The following is a 14,533-nucleotide window of genomic DNA, read 5'->3' on the forward strand; positions in this document are numbered from 1 at the left end:
TTATAAAATCCCAGCTAAAAGCCTGATATATGTATTGGCATTCTTTTTTAAAGAGGGAACAAGGGTGCAGTGGTCTCTTACCCTGACCATGTGCCCCCTACCCTGGAGATCAGGTCCTCCTGTAAGCATGACATTCTGAGTATGGGGTGATACTGTAAATGCATTTAATTTCGCGGAGGTTTAATTTTGCGATAGAGGGAAAATGGACTTTTCACTGTGCTTTTAATTTCGCGGTAGCACCATGCACTGTAGTCTCTTACTGTTATGGACAAATGTTCGCGGTGGTTTAAATTTGCGGTGAAGCGGCCGCCCCCAAAACTGCGAACTTTGAACCGTCACAAAAGTTTCTGCATTTACAGTACTAGTATGTGGCCAGTGTAGAATATGGTGACCAGACCATATGTTGGGGCATGTGTGATTTGTTTGTGTCTTCATGTCTAGTTAAATCACAGCTGGTTTCAACAAATTCATTCATGTTTGTTGGTACCTAATGTCACAGTACCAGGAGAAAGGGATTTTCCAGTATGTTGACCAAACGTCCAGTCTCATTGTCTCAATTTCTGTCAGTGACTACGTACATTTTTGAAATCCAGTGTCACAAAAGGCATTACTTATGCAGGGTTGGACAAGTTCTCTAAAATTCACTTGTGCTATCGGGCAAGTACATAAAGAGATTACTTCCCCGAACCAACTTTTTAATTGCTCAAAATTTAAATGACATTTTCAATAAGTATTTTTGCTTTCTTGGTGGCAATAATTGGTGGTGAACCAGGGGGAAAACAACAACAAAAACATCAGAACATGGAACCGGAAAGAACTGTAGAGGGAGAGAGGTGCACTCATGGAAAAATCTTACTTGCCCATTCGGACAAGTGGGATCGGACATGCAGTTGTCCGAAGGGTTCTTTTACTTACCCGGGACAATCGGGCTAGTGGACTTGTCCAACCCTGACTTATGTAACATTTGCTTGCATGCGGCAACCCTATGTGTAACTGTTGGGCAGTAGAATCATGTCTAAAAGATTCCTACACAGAAATGTAATAAATAAATACATCAACACAAAAAGTTTCCCACATTTTCCCATTTTATTCAAGATGTCACCCAAGCTGGGCAAATTCAAGGTTAGGAACTCTTTTATAACTCATCATGCATTAATATACTGATATGATGTAAAATTAACAGCTGAAGAAAAGTTGTTTACTAGAGTATGCATTCGGATATGAAGCTTTAGCTCTGTTTATAATCAGAATGATAGTAAAAATCGCAGATTTTGCTAATTTTAGTGTCCGCAGACATGACTACTGAAAGCTATTTGGAAAGGCTGTTCACAACATTTACTGTGTTAAGTCAAGCTTCCTGTCAGATCAATCATAGTGTTGGAAACTACACATCAAAACCTTCCCTTTGCTTCGTACATTCAGACACAGTAAACTCTGACTACATGACACAGTAGATATGTGCAATGCAGTGGTGGCTAGGCAGTCAACTTAATTGCAGTCGCCAATTTAATTTGTTGGTTCACAGATTTTAAAAAACTAAAAAAAAATAGATGCTTAGCTGGAAAACCATATGAAAACACAGCCTGAGGACCAGGTATATGTTAGTGCACTCAATTTTGTGTATTGAATACAGTCATATTCAAGTTTCCTCCCAGAATTTTAAATCCATGAACCAACAAATTCTTACTAATTACTCTTTCGGATTCGAAGCATAATATGTTTTCTCTGGCAGAAGAGTTGCTGAACGTACAGGATGTTTGGTTTTCTTCCCCCAATGGTACCAGTTGGTCATTTCTGGGAAGCCGGAGCCTATGGGCCAGTAAGCCTCCAACCCAATCTCACTCTTTGGACCAGTCTTGATCTGGAATTGGAGAATGTCACATATAAGTTTTTAAAACCAGCATATGATTGTTTCATACATTTCTGTCGGTAGGTAGGGGTTATTTTTTTTTCTTTTAATTTCTTTTTTTTTTAAGACTTCGGCCAAAACTCTACAGTTGAACATTCAAGTAAAACTGAAAAGCATGAGGACACATATTTCCAATGTCAAAGTTTCAAACTTTAATTTTGTGCATACAAGTTACAAACCTATTGACACATTTGTACATTTATCCTTCATTAGATACAAGCAGTTTTTTTACCTTGAAAAGAAGCAAGCTAAATAAGAATTCAAACTGGGAACTATGTGACACTCCACTGCCCACCCTAAAAAAGTCTGGGGTTAGAAGGTTTTTCTAGGGTAGGTCGGGAAACAGGAAACACAACATTTTTTTCCTAGGCCTTAGGCAAGTGCCACAGCTTAAGCTAAGGGCACAACCCGCTGTACTTGCAGTTTGTCTGCACGTTTTTTTGGGAGGCCACGTCCGCCATGTATTTCTGAAAACGTTCAGGCCGTACAGGGCAGGCACGTCGCCCGTACTGGCATGCATGGGGCACAAATCCACAGCCCGATGGCACACACAGTTTTGCCTGCACGTAAAGTTCTATGGTGTCCCTACGAGTTCGTACGGAGGCGGTACTTACCACTCACGGATCCCAAAAGATTGCCCCCATCTTGGCACATAGACAGCACATATGGCGGGTTGTGCCCTTAGCTTTAACTAACATAGCAAAGACATATCTACTTAGCCAATCAGAGGACTGCTCTTACCAGCCTCAACCAATCAGGGCTGGACTAACGAGCAAGCCTAGCCTCCCATATGGTCTAACCTGACAGCCCTAATTACATATAAAGTTTAAGGTGAGGGTCGTTACACTGATGGCAAATGTTAGGACAACATACAGCAGGATAACAACAAGCTTCATACTTTATTGACAGAAGAAGAAGAAGAACTTTATTGCGCGACAATTGTAACAGGTACAATGTATGGCAAACTAAACTAATCTAACCTAATGTAACAGCATATTAAGCAATATAGTTAATGTTATACAAGCTAACACTTCAGAACATAGTAGCAATATTACATTGTCTCGTTTTTGCAATGAATTGTAAATGAATTGACCTACATAGGTACATATGTGAACAGGACATGATAATAACATATTGAATATCTCTGTCTTAGCATGTGGTAGTACAATATCGGACTTACATACAATAGATTTTAATAACTTTTGACGGTCTTCTTTGTAAGTCGTGATTTTTTTATGGTCAACTATAAACCACACAAAAAAAGATAACATTACCCGAATGATGTAGTTCATCCCAGAAACCACCTGCGTCTGGCACCCCATGGGGACGTACTGATCAAACTGTTTGCCGCCATTGAGGTAATCCTGCAGCTGACCCTGGAACTACAAGGTGCATGTATCAGACCTAAGGTCTCATTGATGTATTACTCCGAGTGGGTACCCTAAAAGAGATCGATCCGAGCCAAAAAATAAACGGCTGCACGGACGCATGTTTTTAGCGGTGAGAAATTCCCTTTTAGCCAGCGGAACTGATCCCAAAAGTTAGATTGGTGAAAGCTTGTTTGTAACTGAAGAAATTTTTTTTAGAAATCGGACCGGCAAGGAAAAAAAAACACGAAAATAATAATTTTTTAAAAGGTCCAAGATGAAAATATACGTATTAATGGCATGTTTCATACAATGAATCCCTTCCTTTGATTTGTTACTAATGTTCTGAATAAAGGCATTGTTTTTAGACTGAAATTATACAGTATGAGGCTCTGAATTGTAATATTTACAAGTTTGTGATAGAAAATAAATCTGTATTATCTTTTCTCAGGACTTGATTTTTTTTTAAATGAAAAAAAATGGACAGGTCAATCCAAGAAGCAAGAAATAAAATTGGTGTGGCCTAAGTATTGATAATAATCCACTTCAAGTAATTAATGACATGTCCCCAATAATACATCTGTTTTCTATTGCTTGATACTCTACACACCTCAGCTAAATAACTGATATCAAACATAACCTGATGATTTCACGTAGAGTGGAATTTGTTGGTAGAGTGGAATTTGTTGTAGAGTGGAATTTGTTGGTAGAGTGGAATTTGTTGGTAGAGTGGAATTTATTGTAGAATGGAATTTGTTGGTAGAGTGGAATTTGTTGGTAGAGTGGAATTTGTTGGTAGAGTGGAATTTGTTGGTAGAGTGGAATTTGTTGGTAGAGTGGAATTTATTGTAGAGTGGAATTTGTTGGTAGAGTGGAATTTGTTGGTAGAGTGGAATTTGTTGGTAGAGTGGAATTTATTGTAGAGTGGAATTTGTTGGTAGAGTGGAATTTGTTGGTAGAGTGGAATTTGTTGTAGAGTGGAATTTGACTGTGGAATTTGTTGTAGAGTGGAATATGTTATCACCAAGCACAGTAGGGGCATCTTCCCTGGATAGTTTTAAAGAATGCTTCCAGATAGATGTGCAAAAGTAAGGTGTGTCAGGTCGTTCAGGGTAATATAACCAGCTGCTGCCGTGCCGCGTGCCTGCGAAGCTGGTGTGTTACGCCGAAGGGACTGGTTATACCGGCTATATAGATACAGATACAGTGTAAATATAACAAATGCTCACTAGTCTCTAGGGCTTTGTCCAGTACCTTATTGAGATTGAGATAAGTAATGATTTGGAGCACAAATTTAAAATACATTCTTTAATAATAAATATTAAACTTGTTAAGAAACTTACACAAAGAGCTGTGACTAAAATGATGAAATTGTTCTAAAATTTACCAGAGCACAGAGAGCCAAGGGCCGATCTATCTCTTGATTCTTGAAAGGCTCTTCCGCAGAGGGGGCTCCCAGGATTGGTTCGTCAGGGTTGTAGCCAGTGTATACTACAACAACATAGAAGAAGAGGAAGAATTTTATTTCATGACAATTTTACATGGTACAATGTATGGCAACAATTATATTACACAAAGTACAAAACAGAGGTATTACGATGAAGCTTAACGTATTAAGTCTTGTAGCTTCACATGTGTTGCAGCTACCCAAACCCTGTAGCTGTGTGTTACAACTACCCAAGCCTTGCAGCTGTGTATTACAACTATCTGAGACTTGTAGCTATGTGTTACAACTATCCAAGCCTTGTACTTGTAGCTGTGTGTTACAACTATCCAAACCTTGTACAGTGTATTACAACTACCCAAGACTTGTAGCTGTGCAATACAACTACCCAAGACTTGTAGCTGTGTGTTCCAACTATCCAAACCTTTTGGCTGTGGGCCACAAGTATCCGGGCCGCCATATATGTTTCGTTGTTCGGATGCCATCCTGTCGAAGTTTGGTGTCTTTAGTGTTTCACCTGGATTGAACATAGAGAATAGAAATAAATTTATCAAACAGTCATGGATTTCTCACTCAACATGCAGCATGAGACAGCAAGAGAAGGAGACAAAGAAACGCTTGACAAAATGGTTTGTTTAAGGGGTCGGTAGCAGAACCTAACACAGAATATTTACTGTTGTCCCATATAGCTGTGGTCTGCAGCTGTGTGCTACAACAACATACATTTGTAATAAGTCTTGTACCTTCACATGTGTTACAGCTACCCAAACCTTGTAGCTGTGTGTTACAACTATCCAAGCCTTGTAGCTGTGCACTACAACAACATAGAAGAAGAGGAAGAATTTTATTTCATGACAATTTTACAATGTATGGCAACAACTATATTACACAAAGTACAAAACAGGGGTATTAGGATGAAGCTTAACGTATTAAGTCTTGTAGCTTCACATGTGGTACAACTACCCAAACCCTGTAGCTGTGTGTTGCAGCTACCCAAGCCTTGCAGCTGTGTATTACAACTATCTGAGACTTGTACTGGTTGTAGCTGTGTGTTACAACTATCCAAGCCTTGTACTTCGTAGCTGTGTGTTACAACTATCCAAACCGTGTACAGTGTATTACAACTACCCAAGACTTGTAGCTGTGCAATACAACTACCCAAGCCTTGTAGCTGTGTGTTACAACTATCCAAGCCTTGTAGCTGTGCGTTACAACTGTCCAAGCCTTGTAGATGTGTGGTACAACTATCCAAGCCTTGTAGCTGTGTGTTACAACTATCCAAGCCTTGTAGCTGTGTGTTACAACTATCCAAGACTTGTAGCTGTGCAATACAACTACCCAAGACTTGTAGCTGTGTGTTCCAACTATCCAAACCTTTTGGCTGTGGGCCACAAGTATCCGGGCCGCCATATATGTTTCGTTGTTCGGATGCCATCCTGTCGAAGTTTGGTGTCTTTAGTGTTTCACCTGGATTGAACATAGAGAATAATAAATTTATCAAACAGTCATGGATTTCTCACTCAACATACAGCATGAGACAGCAAGAGAAAGAGACAGAGAAACGCTTGACAAAGTGGTCTGTTTAAGGGGTCGGTAGCAGAACCTAACACAGACTATTTACTGTTGTCCCATATAGCTGTGGTCTGCAGCTGTGTGCTACAACAACATACATTTGTAATAAGTCTTGTACCTTCACATGTGTTACAGCTACCCAAACCTTGTAGCTGTGTGTTACAACTACCCAAGCTTGTAGCTGTGTACTACAACAACATAGAAGAAGAGGAAGAATTTTATTTCATGACAATTTTACATGGTACAATGTATGGCAACGACTATATTACACAAAGTACAAAACAGAGGTATTACAAAAATGTAGGATGAAGCTTAACATATTAAGTCTTGTACCTTCACATGTGTTACAGCTACCCAAACCTTGTAGCTGTGTGTTACAACTACCCAAGCTTGTAGCTGTGTACTACAACAAGATAGAAGAAGAGGAAGAATTTTATTTCATGACGATTTTACATGGTACAATGTATGGCAACAATTATATTACACAAAGTACAAAACAGAGGTATTAGGATGAAGCTTAACGTATTACGTCTTGTAGCTTCACATGTGTTGCAGCTACCCAAACCCTGTAGCTGTGTGTTACAACTATCCAAGCCTTGTAGCTGTGTGTTACAACTATCCAAACCCTGTAGCTGTGTGTTACAACTATCCAAACCCTGTAGCTGTGTGTTACAACTATCCAAACCCTGTAGCTGTGTGTTACAACTATCCAAACCCTGTAGCTGTGTGTTACAACTATCCAAACCCTGTAGCTGTGTGTTACAACTATCCAAGCCTTGTAGCTGTGTGTTACAACTATCCAAACCATTGTACAGTGTATTACAGCTACCCAAGCCTTGCAGCTGTGTATTACAACTATCTGAGACTTGTAGCTGTGTGTTACAACTATCCAAACCTACGTAGCTGTGTGTTACAACTATCTAAGCCTTGCAGCTGTGTGTTACAACTATCTGAGACTTGTAGCTGTGTGTTACAACTATCCAAGCCTTGTACTTGTAGCTGTGTGTTACAACTATCCAAACCTTGTACAGTGTATTACAACTACCCAAGACTTGTAGCTGTGCAATACAACTACCCAAGACTTGTAGCTGTGTGTTCCAACTATCCAAACCTTTTGGCTCTGGGGAACAAGTATCCGGGCCGCCTATGATTGCTTGTTCGGATGCCATCCTGTCGAAGTTTGGTGTCTTTAGTGTTTCACCTGGATGGAACATAGAGAATAGAAATAAATTTATCAAACAGTCATGGATTTCTCACTCAACATGCAGCATGAGACAGCAAGAGAGGTAGACAAAGAAACGCTTGACAAAATGGTTTGTTTAAGGGGTCAGTAGCAGAACCTAACACAGAATATTTACTGTTGTCCCATATAGCTGTGGTCTGCAGCTGTGTGCTACAACAACATACATTTGTAATAAGTCTTGTACCTTCACATGTGTTACAGCTACCCAAACCTTGTAGCTGTGTGTTACAACTACCCAAGCTTGTAGCTGTGTACTACAACAACATAGAAGAAGAGGAAGAATTTTATTTCATGACAATTTTACATGGTACAATGTATGGCAACGACTATATTACACAAAGTACAAAACAGAGGTATTAGGATGAAGCTTAACATATTAAGTCTTGTAGCTTCACATGTGTTACAACTACCCAAACCCTGTAGCTGTGTGTAATAATGCAGCTACCCAAGCCTTGCAGCTGTGTATGACAACTACCGGTATCTGAGAGTTACAACTATCCAAACCTAAGTAGCTGTGTGTTACAACTATCCAAACCTTGTAGCTGTGTGTTACAACTATCCAAACCTTGTAGCTGTGTGTTACAACTATCCAAGCCTTGTAGCTGTGTGTTACAACTATCCAAGACTTGTAGCTGTACGATACAACTACCCAAGACTTGTAGCTGTGTGATACAACTACCCAAGACTTGTAGCTGTGCGATACAACTACCCAAGACTTGTAGCTGTGTGTTACAACTATCCAAGCCTTGTAGCTGTGTGTTACAACTATCCAAGCCTTGTAGCTGTGTGTTACAACTATCCAAACCTTGTAGCTGTGTGTTATAACTATCCAAACCTTGTAGCTGTGTGTTACAACTATCCAAGCCTTGTAGCTGTGTGTTACAACTATCCAAGACTTGTAGCTGTACGATACAACTACCCAAGACTTGTAGCTGTGCGATACAACTATCCAAGCCTTGTAGCTGTGTGTTACCACTATCCAGGTGTTGTAGCTGTGCGTTACAACTATCCAAACCTTGTAGCTGTGTGTTACCACTATCCAGGTGTTGTAGCTGTGTGTTACAACTATCCAAACCTTGTAGCTGTGTGTTACAACTATCCAAACCTTGTAGCTGTGTTTTACAACTATCCAAGCCTTGTACTTGTAGCTGTGTGTTACAACTATCCAAGCCTTGTAGCTGTGCGTTACAACTATCCAAGCCTTGTAGCTGTGCGTTACAACTATCCAAGCCTTGTAGCTGTGTGTTACAACTATCCAAGCCTTGTAGCTGTGTGTTACAACTATCCAAGCCTTGTAGCTGTGCGTTTCAACCATCTGAGCCATGTAGCTGTGCAAATACAACTACCTAGTCTGTGTGTTTAACAATTATCTAAGCCTTCAAGCTGACTATGTTTCAACAATCTTAGCTGTGTGTTACCACTATCCAGGTGTTGTAGCTGCATGTTACAACTATCCGAGCCTTGTAGCTGCGTGTTACAACAGGAAGCCTTGTAGCTGTGTTACGCCTGTGACTACCTAATGTCCAAACAATTTTCTCCAAAACTTGTTGTTCCCCAACAGTTTGTTTTCTGTGTTCCATATTTTCCATGTAAGATAAAAAATTTCATTTTGGGTTCTCAAAGTCAAATCTAAATGGTTTAAAAAGTGTCCGTAGTCTTCATATGTAGTGACCCCATCCAGGGTTGTAGCCAGCCTGAAATCATTTTCAGTCCCCTTGATTTTGAATGGGGATCCTATCAAGCACCGAAGGCATGGCATGATGTTGCGCGTCACTTCTTGGGGGTCTGGGTCCCAGAAAATTTTGAAATCTAGACCCTCTGAAACACTATTTCCTGCATTTTGATGGGCAAACTTTGCTGGCAGACTAAACTTCCCTAAAAATGACATTTCTTTTAGCAAAATGGTTTTTGTAGACAACGCCCCCCAGACATATTTTCACTAGGTCGATAGCCAAAGGTGAGAAGCGTCGCAATTTCGAAATCTGGACCGTCTTAGATGCAGTTTCTTGTATTTTGAGGGGCAAAATTTGGCGGTAGACTGTGCTACAACTTACACTGTGAGACCAGACTACAATTTATGGTGCATTTTTAGGCTCAGTTATGCTTTATGTGAAATGCACTGCCTACATTTACGGTAAATTTACCTCCTCACTACTAATTACGTAAAGTCAGATAACTCTACAAATTACAGGGAGTTAAAAGGGCCTACACCTCAGTTACGGAAAAGAGCATGCAGACCCTCCTGCAAAGGTTGTAGCAGGCACAAAATTCTTTTCTGTACCAATAAACAAACTTGTGCAACTTCTTTGGACAAATTACGTGTAAATGTGAAGCTAGCCCTAGATCTCGGGTAAATTCCAACATGAAGTGAATATATGAGAGACTTACCGAAAATGACTAAGAAATGGAAGAAGCGCGATGTTTTCACCTCCGTGTCTCGCCCTCGAGTGAGCGAGTCGTGGGGTGGTACAGAACTTAAGGTGGTACAGAACTTAGGGTGCGGCAAATATTTGTAGGTGTGTACAGGTTTCAGAGTTGTTACACTGTAAGTCTGGAAATTTTCATGCTGGTTTCATGTTTGCAGTTTTTGTGGTAATTAAACCTCTTCTTCTGTACTTCCTAGCCTGTTTGCAGAGGTTAATGGCAGATGGGTTAGTTAGAACACAATGCCAGGGACAAATAGACAAGGAAAATAAAGGAAAGGCGCTAAGGAAAATGAAAACAACTGATTTTGTGTGTGCAACAGACAGGACAAGGGAGTTAAAAAAACCTCTTCACTGACAAAGTTAATACTACTGCAAAACGTTTGTTCTGTCTTCTGCCTGCCAACCCCCAAATGTTTCAACCACCATGGGCAAAAATGTACCAAAAACACTCCATTTTTCTCCCTAACACAAAATCAAATCTTTGCAACCTTAAAGGCATTCACTGTAGTTACCCCAGCGTACATAAAGTCATCCAACTGGTAATTATAAAAAGTGACAAGATAAAAGACAAGGTTGACAGCTCCTGGACCCATCCCCAGCCATAGTCACATCCAACGAAAAAAACAAACCCATTATGTGTAATTATCGATGAGACAACTGACCTGTGCCTGCCCTGCCCCAGGTTTGAACCTGAGTGACGCCAGAGAACAAAGAGTCTAAATAACTGCATTCTTAGCTATTATCTCTTGCTTTAAGCCTTCAGGTTGGTAGAAAGGTAAATGATAGTCATAGTCATCTAGCGTTCATTTTTTTGGTTGATTTCAGCAGTGGATAATTTATCTCATGGATAACCCCCAAACTGTTGTGAGCGTGCGAAAATATTAAATCTACATGAAATTATTAAAAGTCAGATCTTCCCAACCCAACCCAACCCAACCAAAGTCTTGTCCAACCTGCCCAGCATAGATGGCATATACCAGGCCTAGGGAAAAAACGTTGTGTTTGCTGTTTCAGTCCTGAAAAAATTAGGGTCGGTAGGTAGGGATTATCTTTTTTTCTTGTAAGTTTTTTTGGCTAAATAGTGGCCAAAACTCCCTAGAGTAACATATTACAATACAGTTGAACAAAGTAAACTGAAATGCATGATGACAAGTGTCTTTCAATGTCAAACTTGAATGCATGATAGACTGATACATTTATGCTTCATTACATAGGACAAGCAGTGCTTTTACTTTGATAATGATAGGTAAGAAGGCTGAATACAAATACTAACTGGAAGCTATGTGACTCCACTGTCCACCAAAAAAAAGGCTAGGGTCAGCAGGTTTTTCTGTGGTCACTAAGGTAAGGGAAACAGGAAACACAACATTTTGCTGATGCCACCTGGCCTGTGAGAGGGTTCTGTGATTATTGTAGAAATGTTCGCGGTGGTTTTATGTTTGCGGTTTTTGTGCTGACTGCTTCACCACGAACTCAAAACTGGCACAAAAATTCTTCTGCTACGTTCTGCTGGCCTGTTCCCTTGTCAAAGTGCTAAATGTGTGACTCTGTGTGTGTGTGTGTGTGTGTGTGTGTGTGTGTGTGTGTGTGCGCGCGCGCGCACGCGATTTTGGATGTGTGTGTGTGTGTGTGTGCATGTATGTATATGCACACACACACACCACTATATCGGGTATTACATTGCCTGATATTCTGATGTGTGACTGTGTGTGTTTGTGAGTGATTGTGTGTGTCTGTATGTATGATTGTGTATATAGAATTACATTGCCCGATATTCTGATGTGCCTAATGTTTGTGTGTGTGTGTGTGTGTGTGTGTGTGTGTGCGCACGAATTTGTATGTGTCAGTGTGTGTGTGTGTGTGTGTGTGCGCGTGAATTTGTATGGGTCAGTGTGTGTGTGTGTGTGTGTGTGTGCGCACGAATTTGTATGGGTCAGTGTGTGTGTGTGTGTGTGCGCGCACAAATTTGTATGTGTCAGTGTGTGTGTGTGTGTGTGTGTGTGTGTGTGCGCACGAATTTGTATGTGTGTGTGTGTGTGTGTGTGTGCGCACGAATTTGTATGTGTCAGTGTGTGTGTGTGTGTGTGCGCGCACAAATTTGTATGTGTCAGTGTATCCATAACTGTACAGTATGTGACTATTGTTAATAGCACTGTGACCAACTCAAAGTCGCCGCAAACTACTCACATGATTATCTCAATCATTGAATAGATAACAAATGGAGTACCGCCATGATGAATTAAATGAGCAGCTTTTTAATGACATATGATACAATGCATTTTTATAGAATATAGAGGGAGACATGATGGACCAAATTCAAGTTTCTGAAGTTTTTGAGCCAAGTTTGGTAACTTGGTAGATCAGTTTGGGCGGCAACCTTTGATAGCCCAGATGAGTGAAACAACATCCTGAACAGTATAGAGCCCCCTGTGCACACAAAGTCATCAAGCGAGACAAAAAGTGACAAGATAAATGGATGAATGACAGCTCCACCCATTCCCAGCCTTAAATTCACAACCAAAGACAAAAACAAAGCCATCATGTGTAATTACCAATGAGACAACTGACCTGTGCCTGCCCTGCCCCAGGTTTGAACCTGAGTAACACCAGAAAACAAAGGCCAACGTCATTACTGAATTCTGTATCATCTCTCTGACTTGGAGGAAAGTTTGGTAGACACAACTTTTCTGTAAGACATCTCACATTATTTTTTTTTTAGTTGATTGCAAAGGTGACATCTTATGGATAACCCCAAAACTGATGTGAGCATGTAAAAAAAACCTGCATGAAATCATTACAACTACAAGTGACCTGCTCATCCCAACCCATCCCTTGCCCAACTATGTGGCATACCTGCCTAAAATAATGCTGATGCCACCTAGCCTGGGAAGGGGTACTGTAAAAAAATGCAGACATGTTTGCGGTTTTCATGCTGACTGCTCAACAGCAAACTCAAAACCACTGCAAATATTTTAGTTTATTTTTTGTGTTTTGTCTTCTGCCACCACCCCCACCACCCAACCGTGTCTAAGTGCTACATTTATGTAGTACTACTATTAGTATACATCGTCCAGTATACAGATGTATTGGAGGCATCTGTTATGGTGAAGACACTGTAACAGACACAAAGCACAAATTTAACAGAGACCCAATCTTTGACTGTTGAATACATGTCAATCAAGAAGTGCTACGAATCCAGAGGGTAGATATGGTTTCAGCAGTGAAAGTTGAACACACTGTTTTGATAGAATATGGATGGAGACATGATCGACCAAATTCAAGTTTCTGAACTTTTTGTGCCAAGTTTGGGAATACGAATCAAAGTTTCAGAAAAATTAGTTCAGTTTGATCAGTTTAGGTAGATCAATTTGGGCGGCAGCCTTTGATAGCACAGGTGCGTGACATGACATCCTGAACAGTTAAGCACACCCTGCGACCACAAAGTCATCAAACACCTAAGAAGTGACAAGATAAATGGATGAATGACAGCTCCACCCATTCCCTGCCTTACGTCACAAGCAGCGACAAAAGCACAACGATTATGTGCAATAAGACAAGTGACCTGTGCCAACCCTCCACTAGGCTTGAACCAGAGTAACACCAGAGAAGAAAGACCATGTCATTTACTGACTTCTCTGTTATCATCTCTTGCTTAGCCCAACCCTCGCCCAACCTGTCCCTGCCCAACATAGATGGCATACCTGATGATGATGCCAGCTGAGCTGGGAGGAGGGTACAAAGAGCCCTGCAACCAAACCCATCCCTTGCCCAACCTGTCCCTACCCAACATAGATGACATACCTGCCACCTGGCCTGAGAGGGAGTGGGGTGGTATTTAAGGAGCCCAACCCAACCCTTGCCTAACCTGTCCTGCTCAATATAGTTGTCATATGTCTGATGATGATTACACTAAGACTGTTGTCTTTTCATTAAAGAATTGCCATTGTCATTGTCTTCGTCTATTTCTCTAATAGTGTTATTTAACCTGTTTCTAATATACGCAAAGTTTGGTTTAACGTTTTTCACAAAGCATATATTAGATTTTAAAAAAGCATATAGATAGATGTAGTAGTTCAAGGCAATCAGAATAAAATGTGAAAGTGTGGTAGTAGGATGGAAGCCTTCCATTACACCATATATAATCGTATTTTCATCTAGTACCTAAGGTCTTGGTTGGTATACCATTTCCACAAGATACAGAAGAGTTTCCAAAATGTTTCAGCGTCTTGACATTACAGAAGTTAATGTTTTTCTTTACAGTTATTACACTTATCATCAGCCTCCTCCCTGTCCTGTAGCTCCCCAGGGGAGAGGGGGTAATCTCCAAGCAGATCTTGCTGTGGTAAATGGGAAAGAGTGTAGACGGAAGAGGAGTTATTGGACACGCCGCGCGCCCGGGGTAATTCGCACCTACTTCCTAACGCAGTTTGAGTAGAGTTTGATTAGGCAGCAATTGCCTGATAATTGCCTTTGAGCGGTTCCGTTCTGCAGCAGATCTTCGCTGTGGCCAATAACTCCTCTGCCGGCTACACTCTTTCTCATTTGCCACAGCAAGATCTGCTTGGAGATTAC

The 14,533-nt window shown here is 40.7% G+C and overlaps 1 protein-coding gene across 1 annotated transcript in view; it reads right to left on the bottom strand.

The window, feature by feature from the left end:
* Positions 1 to 1,348: 1,348 nt before the first annotated feature.
* The window catches only part of LOC118405442, a 22,200-nt gene continuing 9,015 nt past the window's right edge, over positions 1,349 to 14,533 (bottom strand). Inside the window, exons 2-8 of the mRNA XM_035804942.1 lie at positions 7,404 to 7,493; positions 6,095 to 6,187; positions 5,145 to 5,237; positions 4,664 to 4,767; positions 3,184 to 3,291; positions 1,751 to 1,861; positions 1,349 to 1,357 (exon numbers count right to left, since the gene is read on the bottom strand). Of these exons, the coding sequence (XP_035660835.1) occupies positions 1,349 to 1,357; positions 1,751 to 1,861; positions 3,184 to 3,291; positions 4,664 to 4,767; positions 5,145 to 5,237; positions 6,095 to 6,187; positions 7,404 to 7,493 (608 nt within the window). The remainder of the gene's footprint in view (positions 1,358 to 1,750; positions 1,862 to 3,183; positions 3,292 to 4,663; positions 4,768 to 5,144; positions 5,238 to 6,094; positions 6,188 to 7,403; positions 7,494 to 14,533) is intronic.

The sequence above is a fragment of the Branchiostoma floridae genome, chromosome 18, assembly GCF_000003815.2.
Source record: "Branchiostoma floridae strain S238N-H82 chromosome 18, Bfl_VNyyK, whole genome shotgun sequence".
Lineage (NCBI taxonomy): Eukaryota > Metazoa > Chordata > Leptocardii > Amphioxiformes > Branchiostomatidae > Branchiostoma > Branchiostoma floridae.